This window comes from Giraffa tippelskirchi, chromosome 5 (genome assembly GCF_054371585.1).
Source record: "Giraffa tippelskirchi isolate mGirTip1 chromosome 5, T2T-mGirTip1v1.2.pri, whole genome shotgun sequence".
NCBI classification, from domain to species: Eukaryota; Metazoa; Chordata; class Mammalia; order Artiodactyla; family Giraffidae; genus Giraffa; species Giraffa tippelskirchi.
Window position 1 is genome coordinate 82,740,502 of NC_137279.1, and position 26,386 is coordinate 82,766,887.

General features: G+C 43.6%; 1 protein-coding gene across 3 annotated transcripts in view; it reads left to right on the forward strand.

The window, feature by feature from the left end:
* The window catches only part of RXRG (retinoid X receptor gamma), a 55,099-nt gene that overhangs the window by 16,871 nt on the left and 11,842 nt on the right, over nt 1-26,386 (forward strand). For 2 of the 3 annotated variants that reach the window (XM_081491345.1, XM_081491346.1), the window contains exons 2-4: nt 2,198-2,445; nt 17,442-17,586; nt 19,905-20,084. In XM_081491345.1, coding sequence (XP_081347471.1) covers nt 2,198-2,445; nt 17,442-17,586; nt 19,905-20,084 — 573 coding nt within the window. The remainder of the gene's footprint in view (nt 1-2,197; nt 2,446-17,441; nt 17,587-19,904; nt 20,085-26,386) is intronic. The other variant, XM_081491347.1, reaches the window with a different exon arrangement.

A 26,386-nucleotide genomic window follows, 5' to 3' on the forward strand; every position in this document is an offset into this window, starting at 1 on the left:
CAGCATGGGCTTCAGATTGACAGTCTGAATCTAGGATCTGCCACTTGCTACCTGGCTAGTGCCAGGAAACATGCTAGTCTCTCAGTTTAATGGAAAATACAAGGAAATAAACAAGCTGTTACTAACAAAACAGAAAAGGGCATCAAACCAGATTAAGAATACCAGGGAAGACTTCCTGGAGGAAGTGATACTTGAGTTAGACCTTGAAAAAGAAATAAAAACTTCTAGACAAAGGAGGTGGGGGCAAGTGATCCCAGAACTTGGAGCAGCATGGGGGTGAGGCTAAGCCTAAGTTGTCATTCAGCTATAAAAGGCTGAGATGATCTTCCCAGCCCTATTGTCAAGATAGAATGTGTTAAAGTACGGAAAGTGGTAGAATGAGTTAATGTATGGAAATTGCCTGATGTGATTTAGGACACACAAGAAGTATCTTACCTGTCCCTTTGAACCCTTTTGCCACTTCTCTGTGGACCCACAGCGTGTGGTTCACCTCAGTTGTGGTACTTAGAACATGGCAATTGGGATTCATCTGTTTATGAGACAAGTGTCCCTGATAGACTGAAACTCCTGGAAGGTTCCAGCCTCCTCAGACACAGGAGTGACTGTTCTCTCTGCAAGTAGACCTTAACTAAGCTAGGAGAGTGGGCTTCCCTGATGGCTCAGCAGGTAAAGAATCTGCCTTCCAATGCAGGGCATGCAGGTTTGATCCCTGGGTTGGGAAGATCCCCTGGAGGAGGAAAAGGCAACCCACTCCAGTATTCTTGCCTGGAAAATCCCATGGACAGAGGAGCCTGGCATGCTACAGTCCATGAGGTCTCAAGAGTTGGACACCACTTGGAAATGAAACAGCAATAAAGCTAGGAGAAGCTCCAAGGGCAACTCCAGGTTGACATTTTTCTAGTGAGATATTTATGTTTAAGAATCACTGCACAGTTACACCTCTGATGCTCCACGTTCCCCTCTAGAATGTGAAGAGAGTACCCCCTCTCTGCATCCTAGTCCTAGTACTGTGTAAGTACCATCAAGGTCTCTGAAAGGCTTAAGACTGCCCTGTAGTTTGACTCCAGTAGAAAGTGGAGAATTGGATGACTTCTCCAGCAGGCCATGCTTACTGACCACCTCTCCCCATAACCCTCTTATGTTCCGTCCATGAGGACAACATGGGTGCCGTGGGAAAGCCTGGCACCTGCTCATTCTGAGTCTGGTCTTGCACGCCAGCCACACTGGGAGCCAGCACTGATCCATGGTGGGCTGCTCTGTTGTTCTCTGAGCCTCTGCCCTGCTGCCCTAAAGTTCACAGCTCCTCTCTTCTGCAGAGAGTGCTCCGTGCTGGGCTCCTGAGATGGAAGTTGGATATGCTTCTTTTCTTTTATCTTGAGTTGCACCTAGGAGGGAACTTGGGCTCAACTTATCTAGGAAAAAGGTACCAGATGTCATCTGTCCAGAGACCATTTCACAGACACTTGTGGCCACAGCTTCCTGTCCCCAGAGGAGAAACAGTCTGGGCAGGCCTGGCCGCACTTGCCGCTGGTTAACCCTATACTCTAGAGACTGGATAAGAACATTATGGGAATAAAACTACAAAAGCTACAGACAGTGAAAGGCATGATAACAGCCTCTGCCTTCCCCGTGGTCATAATGGAATGGTTCCCAACAGCAGGCACGGTGTTTCCTTCAATTCTGAATCGCTAGCATCTGATGTGGTACCTGTACCATAATAGATGTTCATTACATATGAATGAAAGAATTTCTTCTGACTATAGAGGCTCAGCCGTACCCTTGTTCTCAGAGCAAAATGAGTTTGAGCAGGGAATTCTGGGAGCAGCCCGGACACCTGCTCACTCCATCCCCCACCTGGGAGTTTGGTATGGACTCACCTTCCCTGTCTGACTGGCTCAGGTCACAGTCCTCCAGGCCTGCGGACTTGTGGGTTATGTCCCTGTGGCCCTGATTGTTGTTCTGATACAATTCAAGGTGAATTCCATGTGGTGTACCAGAGAACCTGTCCTATAGCAAGTCCTTTCTCCTTCCTGGTCTTTGTTGGCCTTTATTCTATCAGCTGTGAGAGTTCACAGGTGTGCAGCTATGGCTGGAAGAAGGGGAATGATACAGAAAACAAAAGGAGGGGACTCGGTCCTCACACCCCATTCCTGTGCTCCCCTAGCCTCCCATCACCTTTGTTTTTTTCTCCTTACAGGTACTCCTGGCCATACTGGCTCCACGTCCATGAGTCCGTCGGCAGCCTTGTCCACAGGGAAGCCCATGGACAGCCACCCCAGCTACACCGACACCCCAGTGAGTGCCCCGCGAACTCTGAGTGCAGTGGGGACCCCCCTCAATGCCCTGGGCTCTCCATATCGAGTCATCACTTCTGCCATGGGCCCACCCTCGGGAGCACTGGCAGCCCCTCCAGGAATCAATTTGGTTGCCCCACCTAGCTCTCAGGTAGGTGTGCGTCCATCTTCTTCAATGTCTTTCCAGACATCTTTAACAGTTTCATCCTGGTGCTGAGCCAGCACTCAGTAGGTGCATAATGCATGCTGGTGAAGGAATTGGGTTGACTGTGTAGGCTTCCCTCCTGCAAGGCCTTCACTGAGTGTGACCTCAGACAGCTGCAGAGAACTGACAATGCCTCATGGTCCAGGAGTTTTGATGGTTCAGTCCTGGCTGTAATTTCAACATCTCTTAGGCCTGTTTGTCTTCCATGGGATGGATCCCCTTGATCCTTCTCAACTCAATACTAGGTATTTTTCAAGTCAGTGAAGTGCCTGGTCCTTTTCTACATACTGTAGGTGATACTGAAATGATCAGGATGTGGTCTTTGCTCTCCAGGAGTTTACCATTGAGAAGCAGGTATTGCACACGGATAAATCTAAAACAAGGCAGACTGTGTTACATACATGTTATCTCTGAGACAGAGGCAAAGATTGTGGAAACTCAGGGGGGAAAAACCCTCACTTTAGTTCCTAGTGCCTTTTGCTGCAACAGAGGCAAGGATGTATATGTGTGGTAGACATTGTTTGGCTGCTTTAGGAAAACTACAGGTTGGCCAGATGCTGTTTATTTCCTTCTAGCAATGTCATACTGAGATCATCAACCTTCACTTCTTGTAGTAGTCAGCTATTGCTTCAATGATGCTGCATAACAGCAATTCCCAAATTGCCATGACTTACAAAAACACACAATTATTTTCTTATAAGTTTATGTGTTGTCTAGGAAAATTTTAGATACCCTGGTGGCTCAGGTAAAGAGTCTGCCTGCAATGCAGGAGACCTGGGTTCAATCCCTGGGTCAGGAAGATACCCTGGAGAAGGAAATGGCAATCCACTCCAGTATTCTTGCCTGGAAAATCCTATGGGTGGAGGAGCCTGGCAGGCTACATTCCATGGGGTCATAAAGAGTCGGGCATGACTGAGCCACTTCATTTTCTTTTTGGGCTTTTCTTGTGGATCAACTGGTAAAGAATCTGCCTGCAAAGCAAGAGACCTGGGTTTGATCTTGGAAAGATCCCCTGGAGAAGGGAATGGCTACCCTCTCCAGTATTCTGGTCTGTAGAACTCCATGGATTGTATAGTCTGTGGGAATGAAAACCACAATCACAGAAAACTAATCAAACTGATCACATGGACCACAGCCTTGTCTAATTCAATGAAACCATGAGCCATGCCGTGTAAGGCCACCCAAGATGGATGGGTCATGGTGGAGAGTTCTGACCAAACGTGGCCCACTGGAGAAGGGAATGGCAAACCACTTCAATATTCTTGCCTTGAGAACCCCAGAAACAGTATGAAAAGGCAAGAAGACAGGACACTGAAAGATGAACTCCCCAGGTTGATAGGTGCCCAATATGCTACTAAAGAGCAGTGGAGAAATAACTCCAGAAAGAATGAAGAGACGGAGCCAAAGCAAAAACAACACCCAGTTGTGCATGTGACAGGTGATGGAAGTAAAGTCCAATGCTGTAAAGAACAATATTGCATAGGAACCTAGAATGATAGGTACATGAATCAAGGTAAATTGGAAGTGGTCAAACAGGAGATGAAAAGAATGAACATCGACATTTTAGGAATCAGTGAACTAAAATGGACTAGAATGGGTGAATTTAACTCACATGACCATTATATCTACTACTGTGGACAAGAATCCCTTAGAAGAAACAGAGTAGCCCTCATAGTTAACAAAAGAGTCCAAAATGCAGTACTTGGATGCAATCTCAAAAATGACAAAATGATCTCTGTTCACTTCCAAGGCAAACCATTCAATATCACAGCAATCCAAGTCTATGCCCCAACCAGTAATGCTGCAGAAGCTGAAGTTGAATGGTTCTGTGAAGACCTACAAGACTTTCTAGAACTAACACCCCAAAAAGATGTCCTTTTCATTATAGGGGACTGGAATGCCAAAGTAAGAAGTCAAGAGATACCCAGAATAACAAGCAAATTTGGTCTTGGAGTACAGAATGAAGCAGGGCAAAGGCTAACAAAATTAGCCTTTGAGACAAGAGAAGACTCTACCCATGGATATCAACAGATGGTCAATGCCGAAATCAGATTGATTATATGCTTTGCAGCCAAAGATGAAGAAGCTCTATACAGTCAGCAAAAACAAGATGGGAGCTGACTGTGGCTCAGATCATGAACTGCTTATTGCCAAATTCAGACTTAAATTGAAGAAAGTAGGGAAAACCACTAGACCATTCAGGTATGACCTAAATCAAATCCCTTGGGATTATACAGTGGAAGTAACAAATAGATTCAAGGGATTAGATCTGATAGACAGAGTGCCTAAAGATCTCCGGACAGAGGTTTGTGATATTGTACAGGAGGCAGTGATCAAGACCATTGCCAAGAAAAAGAAACGCAAAAAGGCAAAATGGTTGTCTGAGGAGGCCTTGCAAATAGCTGAGAAAAGAAGAGAAGCTAAAGGCAAAGGAGAAAGGAAAAGCATACCCTTTGAATGCAGAGTTCCAAAGAATAGCAAGGAGAGATAAGAGAGTCTTCCTCAGTGATCAATGCAAAGAAAAACAATAAATGGGAAAGACTAGAGATCTCTTCAAGAAAATTAGAGATATCAAGGGAATATTTCATGCAAAAATGGGTTCAATAAAGGACAGAAATGGTATGGACCTAACAGAAGCAGAAGATATTTAGAAGAGGTGGGAAGAATACACAGAAAAACTATACAAAAAAGATCTTCATGACTGAGGTAACACCACAGTGATGTGATCACTCACCTAGAGGCAGACATCCTGGAATGTGAAGCTAAGTGGGCCTTAGGAAGCATCACTACGAACAAAGCTAGTGGAGGTGATGGAATTCCAGTTGTGCTATTTAAAATCCTAAAAGACGATGCTGTGAAAGTGCTGCATTCAATATGCCAGCAAATTTGGAAAACTCAGCAGTGGCCACAGGACTAGAAAAGTCAGTTTTCATTCCAATCCCAAAGAAAGGCAATGCCAAAGAATGTTCAAACTACTGCACAATTTCACTCATCTCACACGCTAGCAAAGTAATGCTCAAAATTCTCCAAGCCAGGCTTCAACAATATGTGAACCGTGAACTTCCGGATATTCAAACTGGATTTAGCAAAGCAGAGGAACCAGAGATCAAATTGCCAGCATCTGTTGGATCATTGAAAAAGCAAGAGAACTCCAGAAAAACATCTGCTTCTGTTTTATTGACTACACCAAATCCTTTGACTGTGTGGATCATAATAAACTGGAAAATTCTTCAAGAGATGGAAATACCAGACCACCTTACCTGCCTCCTGAGAAATCTGTATGCAGGCCAAGAAGCAACAGTTAGAACTGGACATGGAACAATAGACTCGTTCCAAATTGGGAAACGAGTACATCAAGGCTGTATATTGTCACCCTGCTTATGTAGCTTATATGCAGAGTACATCATTTGAAATCCCAGGCTGGATGACGCACAAGCTGGAATCAAGATTGCCGAGAGAAATATCAATAACTTCAGATATGCAGACGATACCACTGTTATGGCAGAAAGCAAAGAAGAACTAAAGAGCCTCTTGATGAAAGTGAAAGAGGAGAGTGAAAAAGTTGGCTTAAAACTCAACAATCAGAAAACTAAGATCATGACATCTGGTCCTATCACTTCATGGCAAATAGATGGGGACACAATGGAAACAGTGACAGACTTAATTTTGGGGGCTCCAGAATCACTGCAGATGGTGACTGTAGCCATGAAATTAAAAGACACTTGCTCCTTGGAAGAAAAGCTATGACCACCCTAGGCAGCATATTAAAAAGCAGAGACATTACTTTGCCAACAAAGGTCCCTCTAGTCAAAGCTATGGTTTTTCCAGTAGTCATGTATGGATGTGAGAGTTGGACTATAAAAGAAAACTGAGCGCCGAAGAATTGATGCTTTTGAACTGTGGCATTGGAGAAGACTCTTGAGAGTCCCTTGCACTGAAAGGAGATCAAATCAGTCAATCTTAAAGGAAATCAGTCCTGAATATTCATTGGAAGGACTGATGCTGAAGCTGAAGCTCTAATGCTTTGGTTACCAGTTGTGAAGAACTGATTCATTTGAAAAGTCCCTGATGCTGGGAAAAAGTGAAGGCAGGAGGAGAAGGGGATGACAGAGGATGAGATGGTTGGATGGCATCACCGACTTGATGGACATGAGTTTGAGTAAACTCCAGGAGTTGGTGATGGACAAGGGAAGCCTGGCGTGCTGCAGTCCATGCGGTCACAAGGAGTTGGACACCACTGAGTGACTGAACTGAACTGAACTGAGGAAGGTTCTGTTTCAGATGCTGGGGGATCTAGTCTAGGCTGCAGCCTGGGTGCAGGTCAGCTCTTCATGTCCCGACTACAGGAGAAGCAGCTTCTTGGGTCATGCTTCAGGAGTGCGAAAGTCTAAACCAAATAAGGAAAATACAGTGAAGTCTCTGCTCACATCATGTCCCTTGATATCCCATTGGTCTAAGGAAACTGTATGACTGCCTCCAACACTGGTTGGACAGGGTATAATTTGTGCCTGTTTTAGTGTAAGGAACTACAAAGACACAATGCAAAGGATATGAAGAATTAGGAGGAGTGAAGCATTAGGAATAATAATCCTGTCTACCACACTCTCTCACTGTGCTGGTACCTCACAACTGGGGTCAGGGTCCCTCTTGTCCCAACCACCAGCACGTCTAGCAGGAGAATTCGTAGGTCTTATAGTCTCTTTTGAATTTATAGTTTGAAGAAGAGACAAGGCCCCCGTTGATTTAGCATTTCTTACTGCTACAAAGAGAATTTCAGAGACTCTCCCTAGAGAGAGAGAGTGTGCTCAGAGTCTAAAAGCAAAGCCATGCAGAGTCATAGAATTTTACAGCCAGTAAGGACTTCAGAAAGCTTTTGTCTGTGGATTAAAGAAACTGGAGAAGACCTTATCAGTTCTCTAGCACAGGGATTACAGGAGCCAGGGGCCAGGTAACACAGTGGGGGTGAATGAGACTGGTAGGGGCTATAGAGAGCCCCCCACTTGAAGCCATTCAAATTCAGAGACTTGAAGTATTTCATGGCCAAGCAGAGTACTTCTGTGGGTCCTGTTTGGCCAGTCCTTTTAACCCTAATTTGTAATCTGATGGCCCTCACCTGTAGGATCTTTCTCAGCATACACATTTCTCCCTCATCCCATATTTTGGCCCTTGTGTGAATTGTGAAAGCCCCACAGAGGATTCTAACTGCCCCATCCCTGCACAGCTGAGAACCACTAATTCCGTCGAGGCCCCTCATCCCACATAGGTTCAGTGGGCTCAGGTGACGTGTCCAGCTTCACACGGCTAGTCACAGCAGAGCCGGGGTTAGACCCCAAGTCTCCACACCCCACTCAATCTCCACAATGCGGCATGTACTCATAGCTATGGTGTCTTCTGTCTTAAACACTGACCCCAGGATCTTCCCATTGGCTGCCAAGGATTAAAAGATGAATAATTAGTGGTCCCAAGGAGTCCTGTGGGGCACATGGCTCATCACGCTGATAGATTGCAACATTGTGTAGGTGTAGGGACAGAACAGAAGGGAGCATGGAAAAGGGACCTGAGAACTTCCAGTCTTGCGTTCCGTGAGAGGGTCAGCCACTCAGAGGAGCGGAGACCAGACAGCAGTGGGAAGGGACATGGATTTATGCCACTCTCTCCCACTGTCATCAGCAGATCTGGTGATACTCTACCCTTTAGAATGTGGGACCTTGAGGAGATTTGTTTATTCATTTTCATTCATGTGAATGGATTCCAGGAGGGCAGGTCAAAGTCAATAGATTAGAGACAGAAAGAGAGATTGAAGTTCTGGAAGTAAAATTTTGCAAAGGACACTCACATTTATTCAAATAACTATTTAGCAGGATCTACTCTGTGTCACTATTTGACACTGTCCTAGGTTCTAGGGATAGGCACTGAATAAGTCTTTACTTTCATGGCAATTATACTGCAGCAGGCAAGACAGACAAAAACCGAATGAATGAACCAGATAGTTTCAAATGACCATGACTATATTCACGAAGATATAAAACAGGGTGAGGTGATGACCGATGACAGGGTTAGTGGGTGGGGAGGGGGCAAGCCACCGGCCCTCCAAGCCTGCTTTTAGACACACTCCAGTCTCATCGAGCCAGATCTGGCCAATAAATTCAGCTCCACAGCCGTGTGAGTGGCAGGGCCGCTATTCCTGGACCATATGTCTGTACAGAGGGATAGGGGTTGAAAGGTCAGCTGGAAGCTCTGGTCGTGGCCAACTGGGTTGTGTGCAGAGGCCGAAGCCAAGTTTGGCTATGAGAGCTGTATTGAGCTTGCCAGGCACTGGTGAAGCTCAGCAGCCCCAGATACAGGGCAGCGTTTGGGGCTTGGTTTCTGGAGCCTCGGGGCAGCGACACTTCGCCCAGTTAACTAGGTGACACGGGACGTTCAGGGCCTTCAGTGTTAGCCACCGCGGGCTGGGAACGCTCTGGACAGACGATTCCTCTGTGTCCTGCCTTTCTTTCCCGGGACTGAGGCTGAGTGGAATTCATGTGGGACATGTTTTCTTCTGTGACCTGAATCTTGGGTGAGTGTGATTTAGGGGTGAGGGGGAAGAATGAGGTGCTCGGTGTGAGAGCAGGCCGGGTGTCCTGCTCTGTGTTCTGCCTTTCTGGTGCTTGAGCTTCTCTTTTTGCTCTTGTCGGATTTTCAGTCTTGAGAAGTAAAGAGAACTGAACTGATTATTCCGGAGGCAAGGACCGTGTAACCTTTCACAAATCATCACTTTGAACTCATATTTATCTCAGTTCCTTTTTCTCTATTGTGGGGTAACACACTTTGCTCTGATTACCCTACAGAGATTTTTTGTATATATCAAACAAGATGTGGACTTAAGAAATCACTTCTTAAGTGTTTATGATGCTTTATGGCCATAAGGTGGTATTATTTTTACTATTATTATTATTATACCCAGGTGGTATATCAGGCACCAAGGTGATGAATGTTATATACCTATGTGATCATTAGTCCAATGTGTGTTCTTTGTTGTTGAAAGGTTCCAGAGCAGTTCATTTCAACAAGCATTCATTACACTAAGAACCGGAAATTTAAAAAATGTACAAGACTGAGTCCCTGGCCTGGGGAGGATCTAAGTGGAGTGAGCTGTTTCCCAAAACAACACGTATATAATTGAGGAGATATTTATGCAGCTTTCTGACAGATGATCTAGATTACATTTTCCTGTGTGTGTGTGTGTGTGTGTGTGTGTGTGTGTGTGTGTGTGTGTGTGTAATGCTGTATTTTTGTAAGTTTGATGTCTGTTGGCTGGACTCTGAATCAGGACTTGCAAGTCTTTGGACGGCCCCCACCTCATTCGCCTGTCCCAACCCTGCTGCCTGACCTCGGTTCTGTCACTGATAATTCCTGCCCAGGTAGTGACTGATAACTGAATTGTTGCCCTTTCAGACGTTTGTATTTTTACATAGATTACTTTGATAATAAAAGTTGCAAATGTGAGACTTCCCCAGTAGTCTCCTGGTTAAGACTCTGCACTCCCACTGCAGGGAACACACGTTTGATCCCTGATTGGGGAAATAAGATCTCACAGCTGTGTGGTGTGACCAAAAATAAAAAAATAATAAAAATATGGTAAAAATTTAAAAATTTTTAAATGTTAGAGCTAGAACAGATCTTGAAGACCATCTTGTTTAATGATTTAAAAAAAGCCATAAAGTCTTCAAGTGAAAGCATGTTTGGAAGCCATTGCACGTTAAGTAAAAACAGGTCTGGTGAACTCGAGGTAGGAGATGTGAAAACTTCTTACTCAACCTCCCCACTCCCTGCCACACATATTCTCAGCTTGGAAACCACTGCTTTAGTCTTTACATAAGTTAGTGCAGTCTCTGAATGAAGTCATCCTGTCAATATCACACAGCAAGGAAGTGGCAAGTCCAGGCTCTGTACTTTTCACAGTGAAGACCCTCACTTGACTAAAGATATGCCCCTCTAAGGACTCCACCCACTGGAAGAGGAGTGCCTGCCTGAATCCTGCCTGGCTGGCCATGTATCTGCCTTGAATGGAGTAATTTGGGCTGAAAGCAGCTCAGAAATGTGGGACCCGATGTTTGGTGATGGCTCCAGGGCTTCTAGGATGCATTCAGTCCTTGGCTGAGAGTCTGCAAATGGAAGACAGGTCAGCCAAGTGTGTTTCTCTCCTTTTTCTCAGGAGCAGCCAGCCGCCTGGTAAATCCCAGCTGTGAAGTGCTCACTTGAGCAGAGCTGCTTCTAATAGAACAAGACAGCTGGAGCTGTGGGACTGGGACCAGGCAGCTAATGGGTTTGAGCTCTGGTGGCTGCCTTCAATCTCATCTACCATTGCTCTTAGCCCACACAAACCCCAAGCCAGCAAAGAGACGGACAGAGGAGAGGGTATCAACCCACCTGTCCCCACCAGCACCTCCCACCACCATCCAACCCAGGAAGAGGAAGAGTTTTGGAGAGGGGCTGCCAGGAGACAGTGATCAGATGCAAGTCTACTCCTCCGGGGGCTCATTGCCTATGAGGTGGGGGCTGGAAGCAGCCAGGGCAGGGATGGTCTGGGGGCTCCTGCCACACAAGACAGACGAGGTGGGGAAGGAAGAATGATAAGCTGGGATCCAGAAGTCCAGGGATCCAGCTCCAACATGTTAGATCTGGGAAGGTGCCTAACCTGGTACACGCTGCTGCTGCTGCTGCTAAGTCGCTTCAGTCGTGTCTGACTCTGCGAATCCACAGACGGCAGCCCACCAGGCTCCCCCGTCCCTGGGATTCTCCAGGCAAGAACACTGGAGTGGGTTGCCATTTCCTTCTCCAATGCACAAAAGTGAAAAGTGAAAGTGAAGTCGCTCAGTTGTGTCCGATTCTTAGCGACCCCATGGACTGAAGTCTGCCAGGCTCCTCCGTCCGTGGGATTTTCCAGGCAAGAGTACTGGAGTGGGGTGCCATTGCCTTCTCCGAACCTGGTACATGGGCAGCTGCAATAGCCTCGGGTGTCTCTCTTCTCTTCCTTCCTTGTGCTGCTGCCTCATTCTTTAAGGGCTTTTTTCCTTTGCTGGAAAACCTCATGGCTCCTCATGGCCTCTCAGATTAAATCCACTCGCTTTCCCTGGGCAATCAAGCCTCGGGCTTGGTTACAGCCCACCTCTCAGTCTCATCTCCCGTCCATCCACCGGACACAAACAGTTGGGTTTCTCTCCAGGCCTTTGTTGTCAAAACCTTTCACCCACTGGCTCATTCAAATACCATTCTTTTTTTAAAGTTGTCAAGTCCCAGATCAAATGCTCCTTCCTTCAAGACATCTTCTCTAATCTCGCTTGTGATCTTCTTTCCTAAATTATCCCAACCAGCTTTTTATCTCATTGATGGCCAGTTTCCTGAGGCAGTGCCTGCATCTTCTCTTTTGTATCCCAGTAGGACCTATGAATGAATGAATAAATGAACCACTTTATGGTTCAGTTTCCTCAGTTGAAAAATAGGAAAACCTCATAGGGTTGTTGTGAGGATTAAAATAGTTAATTGGCTCTGAGCAAACTTTCCTTGGATGGTAGCACTGAGTAGCAAGAACAATAATTACTGTTCTGTGATCACTGCAGACTGGAGAAGGTGGAGCTGGTCCTACTGGAGATGGGAGTGGGAAGGGAAAGTGGGTGAGGGTCTTCTGAGCCCCAGGTGATATTGTCTTCCTCCTTATTCCCATAATCTTTCTTATCTATTTCAGGATATGCAGACAAAGGTCAATTAGAGAGCTCTCTAAAATATTTCCATTTCGTGGGATGGATCTAACTTTCCTTGAGATGCTCAGAATTCCTAGCACATAGCAGAATGTTGGCTCATAACAAACATTCAAAATCTGAATTAACTGGATTTTATTGGAATGATAATAGCTCCAATTTATGGAACATCTACTGTGTACCAGGCATTGTGACAGGCATTTTACATTATCATCTCATCTAATCCTCCCAGTGACTCTGTAAGTTAGGTATTACTATGTTCATCTTACAGACAAGGAGACAGAAGGTCAAGGAAGATAAATAAGGAGGGATGTTGACCTGGGACCCAGGACTTCTTTGAAGTCATGCAGCTAATAAGGGCAGCCAGGGAGTCAATCCCAGGGCTGTGCGATTTCAAAGCAAATTTTCTCCTCTACATCAGTGTTTTGTAACCCTGGACTGCCATTAGCATTATCTGATCAACTTAAAGAAATGCCAATACCAATGACCCTCAGACCATTTCTTGGTGTGGGACTTTGGAATTAAATTTTTTCCAAAGCTCCCAGGAGTACATTCGGCAATGAGAACCACTGTATTATACCAAAAGAAAAAAAAGTACTGAACATAAATTCTAGATAGCTTGTCTTAGCCTTGTACAAAAAGGAGGGAGGAGGAGGAAGAGGGGGGAGAATTCTCTCATCACATATGTGTTTTCATCTCTCACACAAATTAATTTTTAAAAATTCCTGGTGACTGTGATTTCTTTCAAAGCAAGGCCCTGAACGCTATCTTTTCTTTTTTGCGTCCCTTACAGCATTTAATCCAGAACCTCTGCCTACCTCCTGCTCAACAAATATTTGTTTAGTGAATTGAAAAGATAGTAAATTTTGAAGGAACCTAACTCAGGCTCTGTTACATTTTATGTTTTATTGATCATTTCTTCTGTTTCAAAGGCCTTAAATAGAGAAGAAAATCCTACCTTTGGTTCAGTTTGGGAGTTGCAGTCACTTTGGTTAGGCAATGTGATTCAGAATTCATATAGACCATGCCAAAGTCAGTGAACCCTCCATAAAATCCCCAGGTATTCACCAGGTGCTGCTGCTGGGCACTTGAACACATGCACACTCAGCATCACCTTTGTTTGAATTTACTTGGAAGTGTTCTTAGTTTTTGTGTGTGTTCTGACTCCTCACTGAGATTGTGACCATTTTTGAGGAATGAGAGACAGATCTAGATTTTATATCTCCCTTCACAGTGTCTAGAATGTTGACCTCTACCCATGGGTACAGAAATACTGCTGACTGGATGACAGACTCATGTTTATTTAACTTTTCTTTGATGAACAGAAAACAGGTAGCAGTGGCTTCTCAGTCATCTCCATTAGAGTACCAAGAGACATGGAGTTGGTGGTGGTGAGGAGCTAATGTTAACTTGTGCTGAGGGGTGAGCATCTCACATTGTTCCTTTTTCAAGACATTCAGTTCTACCAATTCCCTACTGATCCCAGAGAGACAGCAGTGAGCGATCCTGCAAAGAGATCTTAGCTCCTTGCCCAGGAATTGAACCTGGGTAACCTGGATGAAAACCAGGAATCCTAGCCAACCAGGGACTAGAGGCTAGAAGTAAAGTGGCCCTGGCTCTTGCCCCTGTTGGAAAGCAAGAATGTTTCATGGAGGCAAAAGCTGTAAAAACAAGTACAAAGTTTATTAGAGACAGCATAATATGTATGGGAGAGCACACAGAAAAACAGTTTATTTAAGACAAAAGTAAGGAAGAAATACACACCCAGAAAGAAAGAGTATGAGCATCCTCTCTAGTGAGGAGGAGCACAGTAAGTCTGAAGCTAGGCAGAAATACACACCTGGAGAGGAGTGTGGGCACCCTGGATGAGGAGGAGAGCAGTAAAGAGGTGATTTAACTCACTTGTGTAGGGCTGTCCTTCTGGGCCTTTGTGCGTGTGCTCAGATGCTCAGTCGTGTCTGACTCTTTGCGACCCCATGGACTGTAGCCAGCCAGGCCCCTCTGTTCAAGGGATTCTTCTAGCAAGAATACTGGAGTGAGGGGCCATTTCCTCCTCCAGGAGATCTTCCTGACCCAGGGATTGAACCGACGTCTCTCCTGTCTCCTGCATTGGCAGGATGATTCTTTATCACTAGTGCCACCTGGGAAGCTTGTCTTTGTTTACGCTGGCCAATTATCTTGTTACTTTCTTCATATCTGACTGTTCCTAGGACCCGCCACAAGATGTGTTCACAACTTTTTGCTAAGATGGATCCCACTGCAGAGGGCTGTGGGTGCATGTTCACACTTTTTATGGCATGGGCCCCATGGAGGTCCCTCCCATTTTGACCCCAAGGAGGCTTCCTGCACATGTGCAGATGGGGAAGTCTTCCTTGATCTCAAGAGTGAGCACCTTACCTCTCTACTTTAGCAGAGTTCAGCTCTTGTCATGGCTTTGCTGTCTGAGGAGGCCTTACAGATAGCTGGGAAGAGAAGAGAAGCGAAAAGCAAAGGAGAAAAGGAAAGATATTCCAATCTGAATGCAGAGTTCCAAAGAATAGCCAGGAGAGATAAGAAAGCCTTCCTCAGCGATCAGTGCAAAGAAATAGAGGAAAACAACAGATTGGGAAAGACGAGATCTCTTCAAGAAAATTAGAGATACCAAAGGAACATTTCATGCAAAGATAGGCTCGATAAAGGACAGAAATGGTATGGACCTAACAGAAGCAGAAGATATTAAGAAGAGGTGGCAAGAATACACAGAAGAACTGTACAAAAAAGATCTTCACGACCCAGATAATCACGATGGTGTGATCACTCACCTAGAGCCAGACATCCTGGAATGTGAAGTCAAGTGGGCCTTAGAAAGCATCACTACGAACAAAGCTAGTGGAGGTGATGGAATTCCAGTTGAGCTATTTCAAATCCTCAAAGGTGATGCTGTGAAAGTGCTGCACTCGATATGCCAGCAAATTTGGAAAACTCAGCAGTGGCCACAGCACTGGAAAAGGTCAATTTTCGTTCCAATCCCAAAGAAAGGCAATGCCAAAGAATGCTCAAACTACCGCACAATTGCACTCATCTCACATGCTAGTAAAGTAATGCTCAAAATTCTCAAAGCCAGGCTTCAGCAATACGTGAACCGTGAACTTCCAGATGTTCAAGCTGGTTTTAGCAAAGGCAGAGGAACCAGAGATCAAATTGCCAATATCCACTGGATCATCGAAAAAGCAAGAGAGTTCCAGAAAAACATCTATTTCTGCTTTATTGACTATGCCAAAGCCTTTGACTGTGTGGATCACAATAAACTGTGGAAAATTCTGAAAGAGATGGGAATACCAGACCATCTGACCTGTCTCTTGAGAAACCTGTATGCAAGTCAGGAAGCAACAGTTAGAACTGGACATGGAACAACAGACTGGTTCCAAATAGGAAAAGGAGTATGTCAAGGCTGTATATTGTCACCCTGCTTATTTAACTTCTATGCAGAGTACATCATGAGAAATGCTGGGCTGGAAGAAACACAAGCTGGAATCAAGATTGTTGGGAGAAATATCAATAACCTGAGATATGCAGATGACACCACCCTTATGGCAGAAAGCGAAGAAGAACTAAAGAGCCTCTTGATGAAAGTGAAAGAGGAGAGTGAAAAAGTTGGCTTAAAGCTCAACGTTCAGAAAACTAAGATCATGGCATCTGGTCCCATCACTTCATGGGAAATAGATGGGGAAAGAGTGGAAACAGTGTCAGACTTTATTTTTTGGGGCTCCAGAATCACTGCTGATGGTGACTGCAGCCATGAAATTAAAAAATGCTTACTCCTTGGAAGGAAGGTTATGGCCAACCTAGATAGGATATTGAAAAGCAGAGACATTACTTTGCCAACAAAAGTCCGTCTAGTCAAGGCTATGGTTTTTTCAGTGGTCATGTATGGATGTGAGAGTTGGATGGTGAAGAAAGCTGAGCACTGAAGAATTGATGCTTTTGAACTGTGGTGTTGGAGAAGACTGTTGAGAGTCCCTTGGACTGCAAGGAGATCCAACCAGTCCATCCTAAAGGAGATCAGTCCTGGGTGTTCATTGGAAGGACTGATGTTGAAGTTGAAACTCCAATACTTTGGCCACCTGATGCCAAGAGCTGACTCATTGGAAAAGACCCTAATGCTTGGAAGGATTGGGGGCAGGAGGAGAAGGGGATGACAGAGGATGAGATGGTTGGATGGCATCACTGACTCGATGGACATGGGTTTGGGTAGACTCTGGGAGTTCGTGATGGACAGAGAGGCCTGGCGTGCTGTAGGTCATGGGGTCGCAGAGTCGGACACGACTGAGCGACTGAACTGAACTGTCCTTGGAGCCTGGGTGAGAACAATGCTTGATTTCTACCCCACTTGACAAACATCAGCTGTCCAGTCTAGAGGCCCATCGTTCTCCAACCTCACTACCACATGCTGGGTTGATGTCAGGTACTGGGAAGTGCTGGTCTTTGGTGCTAAAGATTTTATATTTTCATGGAGGTTATTTTTTTCCTTATAGATGAGTTCAAAAGTATGATCAGGGGCTTTTAAGCAAATTTTTAGTGCTACTGCAATGATTTGGGCGTTTGGCTTAGTGTCTTAAGTAGGTTCACTGAGATGACCACTACCTATTATCTCCTCTTCCATTTTACGGCAAACATCTTAAGTGTGCATGTTATTTACCTTTGTACTACAGAGCCTGGCTTGGTGCCTGACATAATGAGTGCTTGTGAATGTCTGTTGATTCACTAAACAAATGGATTTGCATATTTTGCTTGGTTTTCTCAGAGTCTAAGTCTTTTTTGCCTGAGGGCTATATCTCCTCTTGGAGCACTGCTGCATAGGCAAGAGGTAGTTAATAAAAAATTTAGAAATACACAGACTTGTCCTAAGTGTGCTGTTCAGTGTGGATTTCTAGCTCAAATAATACATGAGTAAAATGAGTTAAAGTTGAGAGCTCTGATGTAGATATGTTGTGATTTTCAGTTTAGGTTTTGGCATTTAGAAATGACTTAGTTCCTATATGTTACTCTTTTTCTCCCTTAAATTCACATCCTTGTAGGCAATTTTAGATACTCTGTACTTGGAAACTGCTTCTTGAAATAGAACCAGCTTTTTTTCCCCAAGGAAGGCCTTGTTTGTTTCTGCCTTGGGGTTTGGGTTTACTCTGGCTCTGTGTTTTATTGTATCTTTTTCTTTTTTTGAAGCTAAATGTGGTCAACAGTGTCAGCATTTCAGAGGACATCAAGCCTTTACCAGGGCTTCCTGGCATTGGAAACATGAACTACCCATCCACCAGCCCGGGATCTCTGGTTAAACACATCTGTGCCATCTGTGGGGACAGATCCTCAGGTATGTGCAGAAGCAGACAGCTGACACCCCTCCCAAGTGCCCCATGCAACGGGCGTCCCAAAGACGACACCTACTTCCCACTTGGCTCCTTTGTACCCAATGAGAAAAAAAGAGTCCTTTAGGATGATACAAGTTGGGGCCCAGGCTGTAAATTTCTGTCACCACAGTCTTGATGAATTTAAAGCATGATTTCACTTTAGGTGGTTAGATTTATAGGAAACATTTCAGGAAGCTTCTCTGGAGTTACTGTGTTGCATGTGTTTCTGGGATAAAGAAATGGTTGTGATGAGCAAGTATTTTAATCTAGAGTCTCTTTAATTTTAAAAAAATTATTTTTATAATTCTAAAAATAATATCTTAATGTATAAAATATGGGAGAACTAGAAAGTTATCAGTGAAAACTAAAAAAGTTATCTATAATGTTCCCAACAAAGAGAAATCCTTTGCTATTTTAGCAAATTTCCTTCTACAACCTTCTAGGCTTTTAACGTGTTTCCCTTGGTGGAGATTATTGTCTTCCCTGATTTTATTCTCTTTATCTTCTTCCACTTTTGCCCAAATTATTTCTTTCCTGACTTCTTTTACTACCTCTCCAAAATTCCTGCCCCTCTACTCCCCATCTCAACAATTTTGATGATAATTGAATCTCTGATTTGATGAAAGAGAAGATGAGGAAGATTTCTATGTCTGTCTAGGATGACTGACAATATTTTCTCTGCTTTTTATTGCCACTAAAGTCATTGCAAAATGTCGCTCCATTGAAAGTTCCCAGTGCCTGGAACTTAGCTACATGGCTAGTGTTTGCTTGTTCTCAAAAAGTTGTTCCCAAATTGTGCAGATTTGGCCATTGCCATAGCAACAGAATTCCAGCCACACCCTGATAGAGAGTTTTTTTCTGCTATAGTTTAATTGAAGTTGGGCAGTTCATTCACATATGGGAGAACCATGGAAATGATAAGTTGGTTCCATGTTTCTTGATGTTTCTTCAGAGCTGAGAGCATTATTTGTTATTCCATGAGTTCAGTAAATTGGTGTAGTCAGCTTATTAGACACAGACTAACTTCAAGAAGCAGGCTATCTCTAGCCACCATTGCACCTTAAAGTGGCTTCCTCTGAAATATAAGCTTCTGGGATCCAGATATTAACATTGGTTAGTTCTCAGGGACTTCAGAGTCACCAGATTAGAAAGTCATATCAGGTCTATAACTAAACTGCATCACATGTCACACTCAAGAATCAGACATAAATTTGTTTTGCATAATATGTCTCATTATATTTTTCAAGTCTCACAATTTCAACCAATTGAGCACAGCTGCCTGATGTGTAATATTGGGAAGACGTCTACCTAGAAAAACTCCTTTTTAAAAGTATTTATTTTTTTGTGTGCTGGGTCTTAATTGGGCATGTGGGATCTTTTTAGTTGTGGTATGCAGGATCTTTTTTTAGTTGCAGCATATGGGATCTAGCTCCCTGACCAGGTATTGAACCTGAGCCCCTTGCATTCGGAGTACAGAGTCTTAAGCCACAGGACCACCCAGGAAGTCCATGGTGACTGATTCGATGCCTGTGTGGTCATGTGTGAGGTGACTCTCCTGACACAAATTAGCCATCCTTGGCTGGGGTCGTGGAAAACTGGCTGTGTGGAACAGGTAATAAGGGCAATGAGACAGGTAACAGATTATCCTGGATCAAGTAAAACCACCTTCCATCAGATCTTTATGTCACATCTCAAGGTTACATGTCATGTTATGCCGTAAAGATCATATAACAGTTTATTCCTCTGATAGGCAATAATATTTGAAAAACTTATAAGTTAGTTTCTTGTACATAGTTTATGATAAAGGATAATAGTTTGAAGTGAGATTCTTAAGTCCTTGGACTTCAGTTATGGAGAAATATGAGTTAACCTGAGGTTGTTTCCCTGCTAGATAATACACAACAATCATAAATAGTTTTATTTTTTATGTACACTAATGTCTTGAATGAAGGCAGAGCATTTTGCTTAACTAAACATAAGAATTGCCCTATTAAATAAATGGAAGCGAAGTCTTAGGTCAGGACTTTTTAAATAACATTCTCTGGAATTAGTGATTCCAGAGAATTGCTTTTAGAGGGTAGACACAAGAAAGGGCATATTTACTCTGCCTTGGTTTGGTTCTTGTCATCAAGCTTGCATTCTTCACTAGTTATTCTTTGCTTTTGTTCCCATTGCCGAGGTGATATGCTAGTTTTTCTGGGGAAATCCAAGAGGTTCTTTTGAATCAAAGACCCAGATAAACACAAGAACAACTTATGGAATGTCCTTTTCTTGTGACCAGGAAAGCACTATGGCGTGTACAGCTGTGAAGGCTGCAAAGGGTTCTTCAAGAGAACCATAAGGAAAGACCTCATCTACACGTGTCGGGATAATAAAGACTGCCTCATCGACAAGCGTCAGCGAAACCGCTGTCAGTACTGCCGCTATCAGAAGTGCCTGGTCATGGGCATGAAGAGGGAAGGTAAGCTTCCCGCTCCCCTGCTCTGCACTCCGGGGAGAGAGCTGTTTGCATATACGTACGTAGTGGAAGCAAGTGCAGAACGTAGGAAAGAGTCCTGCTAGGCTGGACTATGTGAACAAGTTTGAAGCAGAGGAGGGAATGACTTTGGGTACCATGATTTCTCAAGTGCTGCAACTGAATGCCTCCTGCCCTGGTAAGTGTGTATCCCTAAGCAAAGTGAACAGGAACATCTTCCTTCACCATTCTCACCTGTCCTGGACCTCAGATGATGGTCCAAACGGGACCCACTCTCTTCCTTCCAATATCCAAGCAATGTTAGAGCTGAGGTCTCAGGGTGCTGGCCTACAATGGAGCATCAGACTGACCTTCTGGGCAGAGCTGACTTCTCCCCTCTAATCCTCACCCTGGGGAAGACTGCTGGTTTGATTAATCTCTCTGGGCTTTTATAACCTTGGTCTGCTATAAATCCTCAGAGATTGGTGTATTCCAAAGTCTTTGGGATTATTGGCATTACCAATAATCAGACAGCCTTCTCATTCAGAGGGATCATCATTGTGTACTTTTAAAATGTTAAATCTTTCAAATTTACAGGGTAGGTTAGCTGGGTTGTAGTAGGGAAAAAAATCTGAACGTGCTTTCTGTTTATTTACAAGATCAAAAAGTCTTTCCGTTAAGTAACACAAATAAATCAAATCAAGACGTTAATTAGCTAGTGAACTCAAGAGGTACATGGTGTAAATGGTAAATCTTAATAGATTTAAGAGTAAAGAGGTCTAGCCTCTGTCTCTCAGAAATGGGAACAAGGCATTTTTGTCTTTCCCAGGTGACTCTTTATTCTTAAAGAACTTCTTTTCTATGAGGAGGGGGGAGGCTGGCTAAAAGGACCAGTGAAAAAAGGGTTTGGACCCCTTATAGGAAAGAATCCTACCAACAAGGAAAAAATGGCACTCTTAGCATGTTTGGGATGGAGGTGGCCCTTAAGAATAACTTAATAACCCTAACCATTCTGAAAGTGAAAGTGTTAGTCACTGAGTTGTATCCAACTCTTTGAGACCCCATGGACTGTAGACCACCAGGCTCTTCTGTCCATGAAATTCTCCAGGCGAGAATACTGGTGTGGGTGGCCATTCCCTTCTCCAGGGCATCTTCCCAACACAGGGATTGGACCTGGGTCTCCTGCATTGCAGGCAGATTCTTTACCTAACCATTCTATAGCTGAGGAAATAGACTTGGATTGGTGGAGTGAGTTTTCCAAGGTCCCAAGGATAGGTGGGAGAAGGAAATGGAGACCCACTCCAGTACTCTTGCCTGGAAAATCCCATGGAAGGAGGAGCCTGGAAGGCTATAGTCCATGGGGTCACGAAGAGTTGGACACGACTGAGCGACTTCACTTTCACTTTTCACTTTCACGCATTGGAGAAGGAGATGGCAACCCACTCCAGTGTTCTTGCCTGGAGAATCCCAGGGATGGGGAAGCCTAGTGGACTGCCGTCTATGGGGTCACAAAGAGTCGGACACGACTGAAGCGACTCAGCAGCAGCAGCAGCAAGGATAGGTGATAAACAGAGACTGGAACTTCTTACTTCCAGGTCAGAGCTCAGCTCACATCTCTTCTCCTACCAGGGCAAGAAGGAACTGTGGAACTAAGGGTGGACTCTCACTCTGATATCTATCAAGAATCTCAAACTGACAGACCCGAACCTGCCCTCTCAGCCTGTTCATCATATGGTTCTCCCCATTTTAGGAAATAACCATTTTTCAGCTACTCAGATCAAAAGCCATTATTGAATACCTCTTTTTTTCTCATGCACCACATTCAATGGGTGAGGAAATCTTGTCTCTTTCTCAAAATATGTTAAGAATCTTTCCATGTCTCACCATTTTTACTATTATTGCCAAGCCACCGTTTTTTGTTTTTTTTTTGTAATAATACAAATAGCCTCCTAAGAAGTTTGCCTGCTTCCATCTTTATCTTCCTTCAGTCTATCCTTATCAAAGCAACCAGAGTGAGTCTTTGAACAAGTGGGTCAGGTGAAGTCTTTCTTTCACCAAAACCCTCTAGTGCCTTCACTTCTTACTCAGAAAAAAGGCAGAGTCCTGTTATGACTTCAAGTCTGTACTTGTCCGGCTACCTGCATCTTTCTGCTCCAGCCTCAGGGCTTTATACTTCCTATTGTCTGCTCCTGCCCTCTTCCGAGTGTCTGCATGGCTCACTTATCTTTACTTGTCAACTTCTTAAAGTTTTGCCTGACTACACTGACTCAAATCACATCAACCACCCCTAATACTTCCCAGTTTATTTCCTACAGCATTTATTACTATCTAACACATATTTAAATTTTGTCTACTGCCTGTCTCCAGAAAGACAGGGGTATTTTTCCTGCCTCCCTGTCCCCCACTGCTGTATCACCAGGGACTAGCCCATAGTAGATATTTAGGAAGTAATTGTTGAGAGAATCGATGAGTGGTTTAAACTAAATATTGGAGTCAGATGTTTTAGTAATTCAGGTGCTTCTAAATGATTCATTTGCTCAGTCATTCATTCATCATGTATTAACTGGGTGTCTACTTTATGTTTGTGTCATACTTGCTGTAGAGGGGTCAACGATTTTTTAGAGTGGAACATGTACTGTGAAAAATCAGATGGTAGAGGCTGTCTTCTCTTTACCAGGATAGAATTGATTCTCACTCTTTGTAGCTTCCACCACTGTGACAGTCAAAGCATAAAATTAATGACCCCAAAGTGTGTCTTCCATCAGCATAGAGTGTGATTGCTACTGACTGAGAATCACCTATATTTGATTCTATTGCTTCACAGTCTAATTCTGTCTCTCAAAACTCAACCTGAATATTTCCAGCTCAATTAGGGTCAGAGTGGTTCACAGTGAAAATTATGGAAAATGTAGTTCTTTATTTTAAAAAAGTAAGTCAAACAGGGACATGTGGATTATAACAGCCTGGGCTGTCCTTTTTTAAAAAAAATTATTTATTTTAATTGGAGGGTAATTACTTTACAATACTGTAATGGTTTTTGCCACACATCAACATGAATTGGCCATAGGTATACATATGTCCCCCCGATCCTGAACCCTCCTGCCACCTCCCTCCCCACCCTATCCCTCTATGTTATCCCAGAGCACTGACTTTGGATGCCCTGTTTCATGCATCAAACTTGCACTGATCATCTGTTTTTCACGTGGTAATATATATGTTTCAATGCTATTCTCTCAAATCATTCCACCCTCTTCTCCCACTGAGTCCAAAAGTCTATTCTTTATGTCTGTGTCTCCTTTGCTTCCCTGCATACAGGATCATTGGTACCATCTTTCTTAATTCCGTATATGTGCATTAATATATGGTATTTGTCTTTTCCTTTCTGACTTACTTCACTCTGTATAATAGGCTCTAGATTCTTTTAAACCTAGTATTCTGATTCATTATTAGAAAACTGCATCCAGTTTTGGTTCCTGAATTTAAAAAAATAATGTGGTAAAACAAGAGTGATGAAAAGCTGAATTATTAAAAATTAGAAGTGGAAAAGGGCTCTTTTGGAAATTACTAAAGGAATTCATACTATTTACCCTGACAAAGAGAAGGCAAAGAAATGAATCAGTTCCTCATCTCACTATATGAAGTGTCACTTTTAAAAAGTGACTGGACAGCCTTCCCTTTGCCACTATCATTTCTGGTCTTTATTTGCAAAATTTAGGGCTCAATTCATACACCTTCTTGTGGATAAGAATAATGAAATTCTGGAACCGATAACTGAGTGATACTATGGAATTTATATTACTAGAGAGTTGGACAGATAGAAAGAGACAAAATTGGCATGGGCTCAGAATTCACCTGTCTAGGATCAGGGTGCATACTGGGGTGAAGCTGAAATGGACATTTGCTGTTGTCTGATGTAACAGATGTGCAGATGACACCACCCTTATGGAAGAAAGTGAAGAAGAACTAAAGAGCCTCTTGATGAAAGTGAAAAAGGAGAGTGAAAAAGTTGGCTTAAAGCTCAATGTTCAGAAAACTAAGATCATGGCATCTGGTCCCATCACTTCATGGGAAATAAATGGGGAAACAGTGGAAACAGTGTCAGACTTTATTATTTTGGGCTCCAAAATCACTGCTGATGGTGATTGCAGCCATGAAATTAAAAGACGCTTACTCCTTGGAAGGAAGGTTATGGCCAACCTAGATAGCATATTTAAAAGCAGAGACATTACTTTGCCAACAAAAGTCCGTCTAGTCAAGGCTGTGGTTTTTCCAGTGGTCATGTATGGATGTGCGAGTTGGACGGTGAAGAAAGCTGAGTGCCGCAGAATTGATGCTTTTGAACTGTGGTGTTGGAGAAGACTGTTGAGAGTCCCTTGGACTGCAAGGAGATCCAATCAATCCATCCTAAAGGAGATCAGTCCTGGGTGTTCATTGGAAGGACTGATGTTGAAGCTGAAACTCCAATACTTTGGCCACCTCATGCGAAGAGTTGACTCATTGGAAAAGACCCTAATGCTGGGTAGGATTGGGGGCAGGAGGAGAAGGGGATGACAGAGGATGAGATGGTTGGATGGCATAACTGACTCGATGGACATGGGTTTGGGTAAACTCCGGGAGTTGGTGCTGGACAGGGAGGCCTGGCATGCTGCAGTTCATGGGGTCACAAAGAGTCGGACACGACTGAGCGACTGAACTGAACTGATGTAACACATTTATTTTCTGAAAGAAGAAGTGGAAGTTCTGAGAGGCTAGAGTCTTGCCTAAGCTTGCATAGCAAGCTCATGGCAGAGCTGCTGTAGGACTGGGACCCTCTGGCATCCAGGCCAACAAACAATCCTCAGCATTCTGGGATAGTCTGTTTCCACAATTTTTGGTTTGGGTAGTAAGAGAATGGATTATTTTGATATCCCTGTGGATTTATTAATCCAACCAGCCTACAGCCTTGGAGGTAGTAAAGAGGGGTTAGAGGTAGGTTCAGGAGACAGCCAGCCTGGGTCTATCTACAATGCTGACTTCATTTTCTAGCTCTGTGACCTTAGGCAGGTTACCTAACTTCTCTGTGGTTGATAGCTCTTCAGAGGGTTAAATGACATATAATCTATGAAAAATATTGAGTACAATTCTGACACAGAGAAAGAGCTTGATAAATTTTGGCTATTTTAGTACATCTCAATAGATATATGTTGGACTAAAGAATAATCCTGTTTTAGATCCCACTGTCCGCTAAATGTAGCCTGATGTATGGAGTAGCAATAGCTCAAAATGTCTGTCCATAGAGAATTTCCTCCAGCCAGAGATACTGGCCTCCTATTGATGACAGTAAGATTCATGGCACAAAAAAAAGAGAAGTGAATAGAAAAGGGTCACTCAATTAATGACAGAATTGGAATTAGGATCTAATTCCCTGAAGCCAAGGTCATTTTCTTTGAAGCTTGAAAGTTATTTTCCTTGAGTGTTACAAATCTATAGAAGAAATCAATTGAGGACCACAAAAGGAACTTATATTGCTTTCCCCATCTTTTCAAATTAAGACAAATAGAAGCCCATTAACCTATCTTAAAAAATTAATACAAGAAGTATTCAACTTTAACCAGCAAATCCAACTGAATATAAAAACACATATGAGAGTTTCTGTATGTTGTCAGTGAATGAAGGCTAACAGAATGGACAGAAAGAAAGGACAAGGGGAAAAGAGAAACAAGGAGAGAGAGGAAGAGGTCCAAAGAGGGGGTGGAGAGAGGACCAGAGCAGAGTCCAAGAGTGTAAAGAGAGACCAAGGGGAAGAAAAATGCTACTTTTTTGACTTTTAAATTATTACTTCATTTAATCTTCAGAAAACAATCTAGGTTAAGTACTACAAGCCCCACCTTACATATAGGGAAGCTGAGGCTTTGTAGGCTGAGTAACATGTCTGATGCTACTAGCTAGGAAATAATCAGGCCCATTTTGAGAAGGATTTGACTCCAAGTACATGATTTTTGCTCTTCTGCTATTTTCTTGTCTTTGATCTCTTTCTCTCCTGTTTCTTCTTTTTCTTAATCCCTTGCTTTAATCTCTCTTCCTTTTCTTCCTTTACTCCTTCCTTCCTACCCTCCTTCCCTCTCAACCCCTGAGTATTATTGTCAACGTGAGGCTTCTTGGTGCATCTCTGTTCGAGATTGTGATGTATCAGCTGTGTCTGTGAGGCAGACCCTTTTCTGACCTACTTTGACAGATTGATAACATCCCTTGCGTGACAAACTAAATGTCCAGCATCTGGTACCAGTTCATTCTGCAGTCTCTGTAGCTTCTTCTGCCCTCAGAGAGTA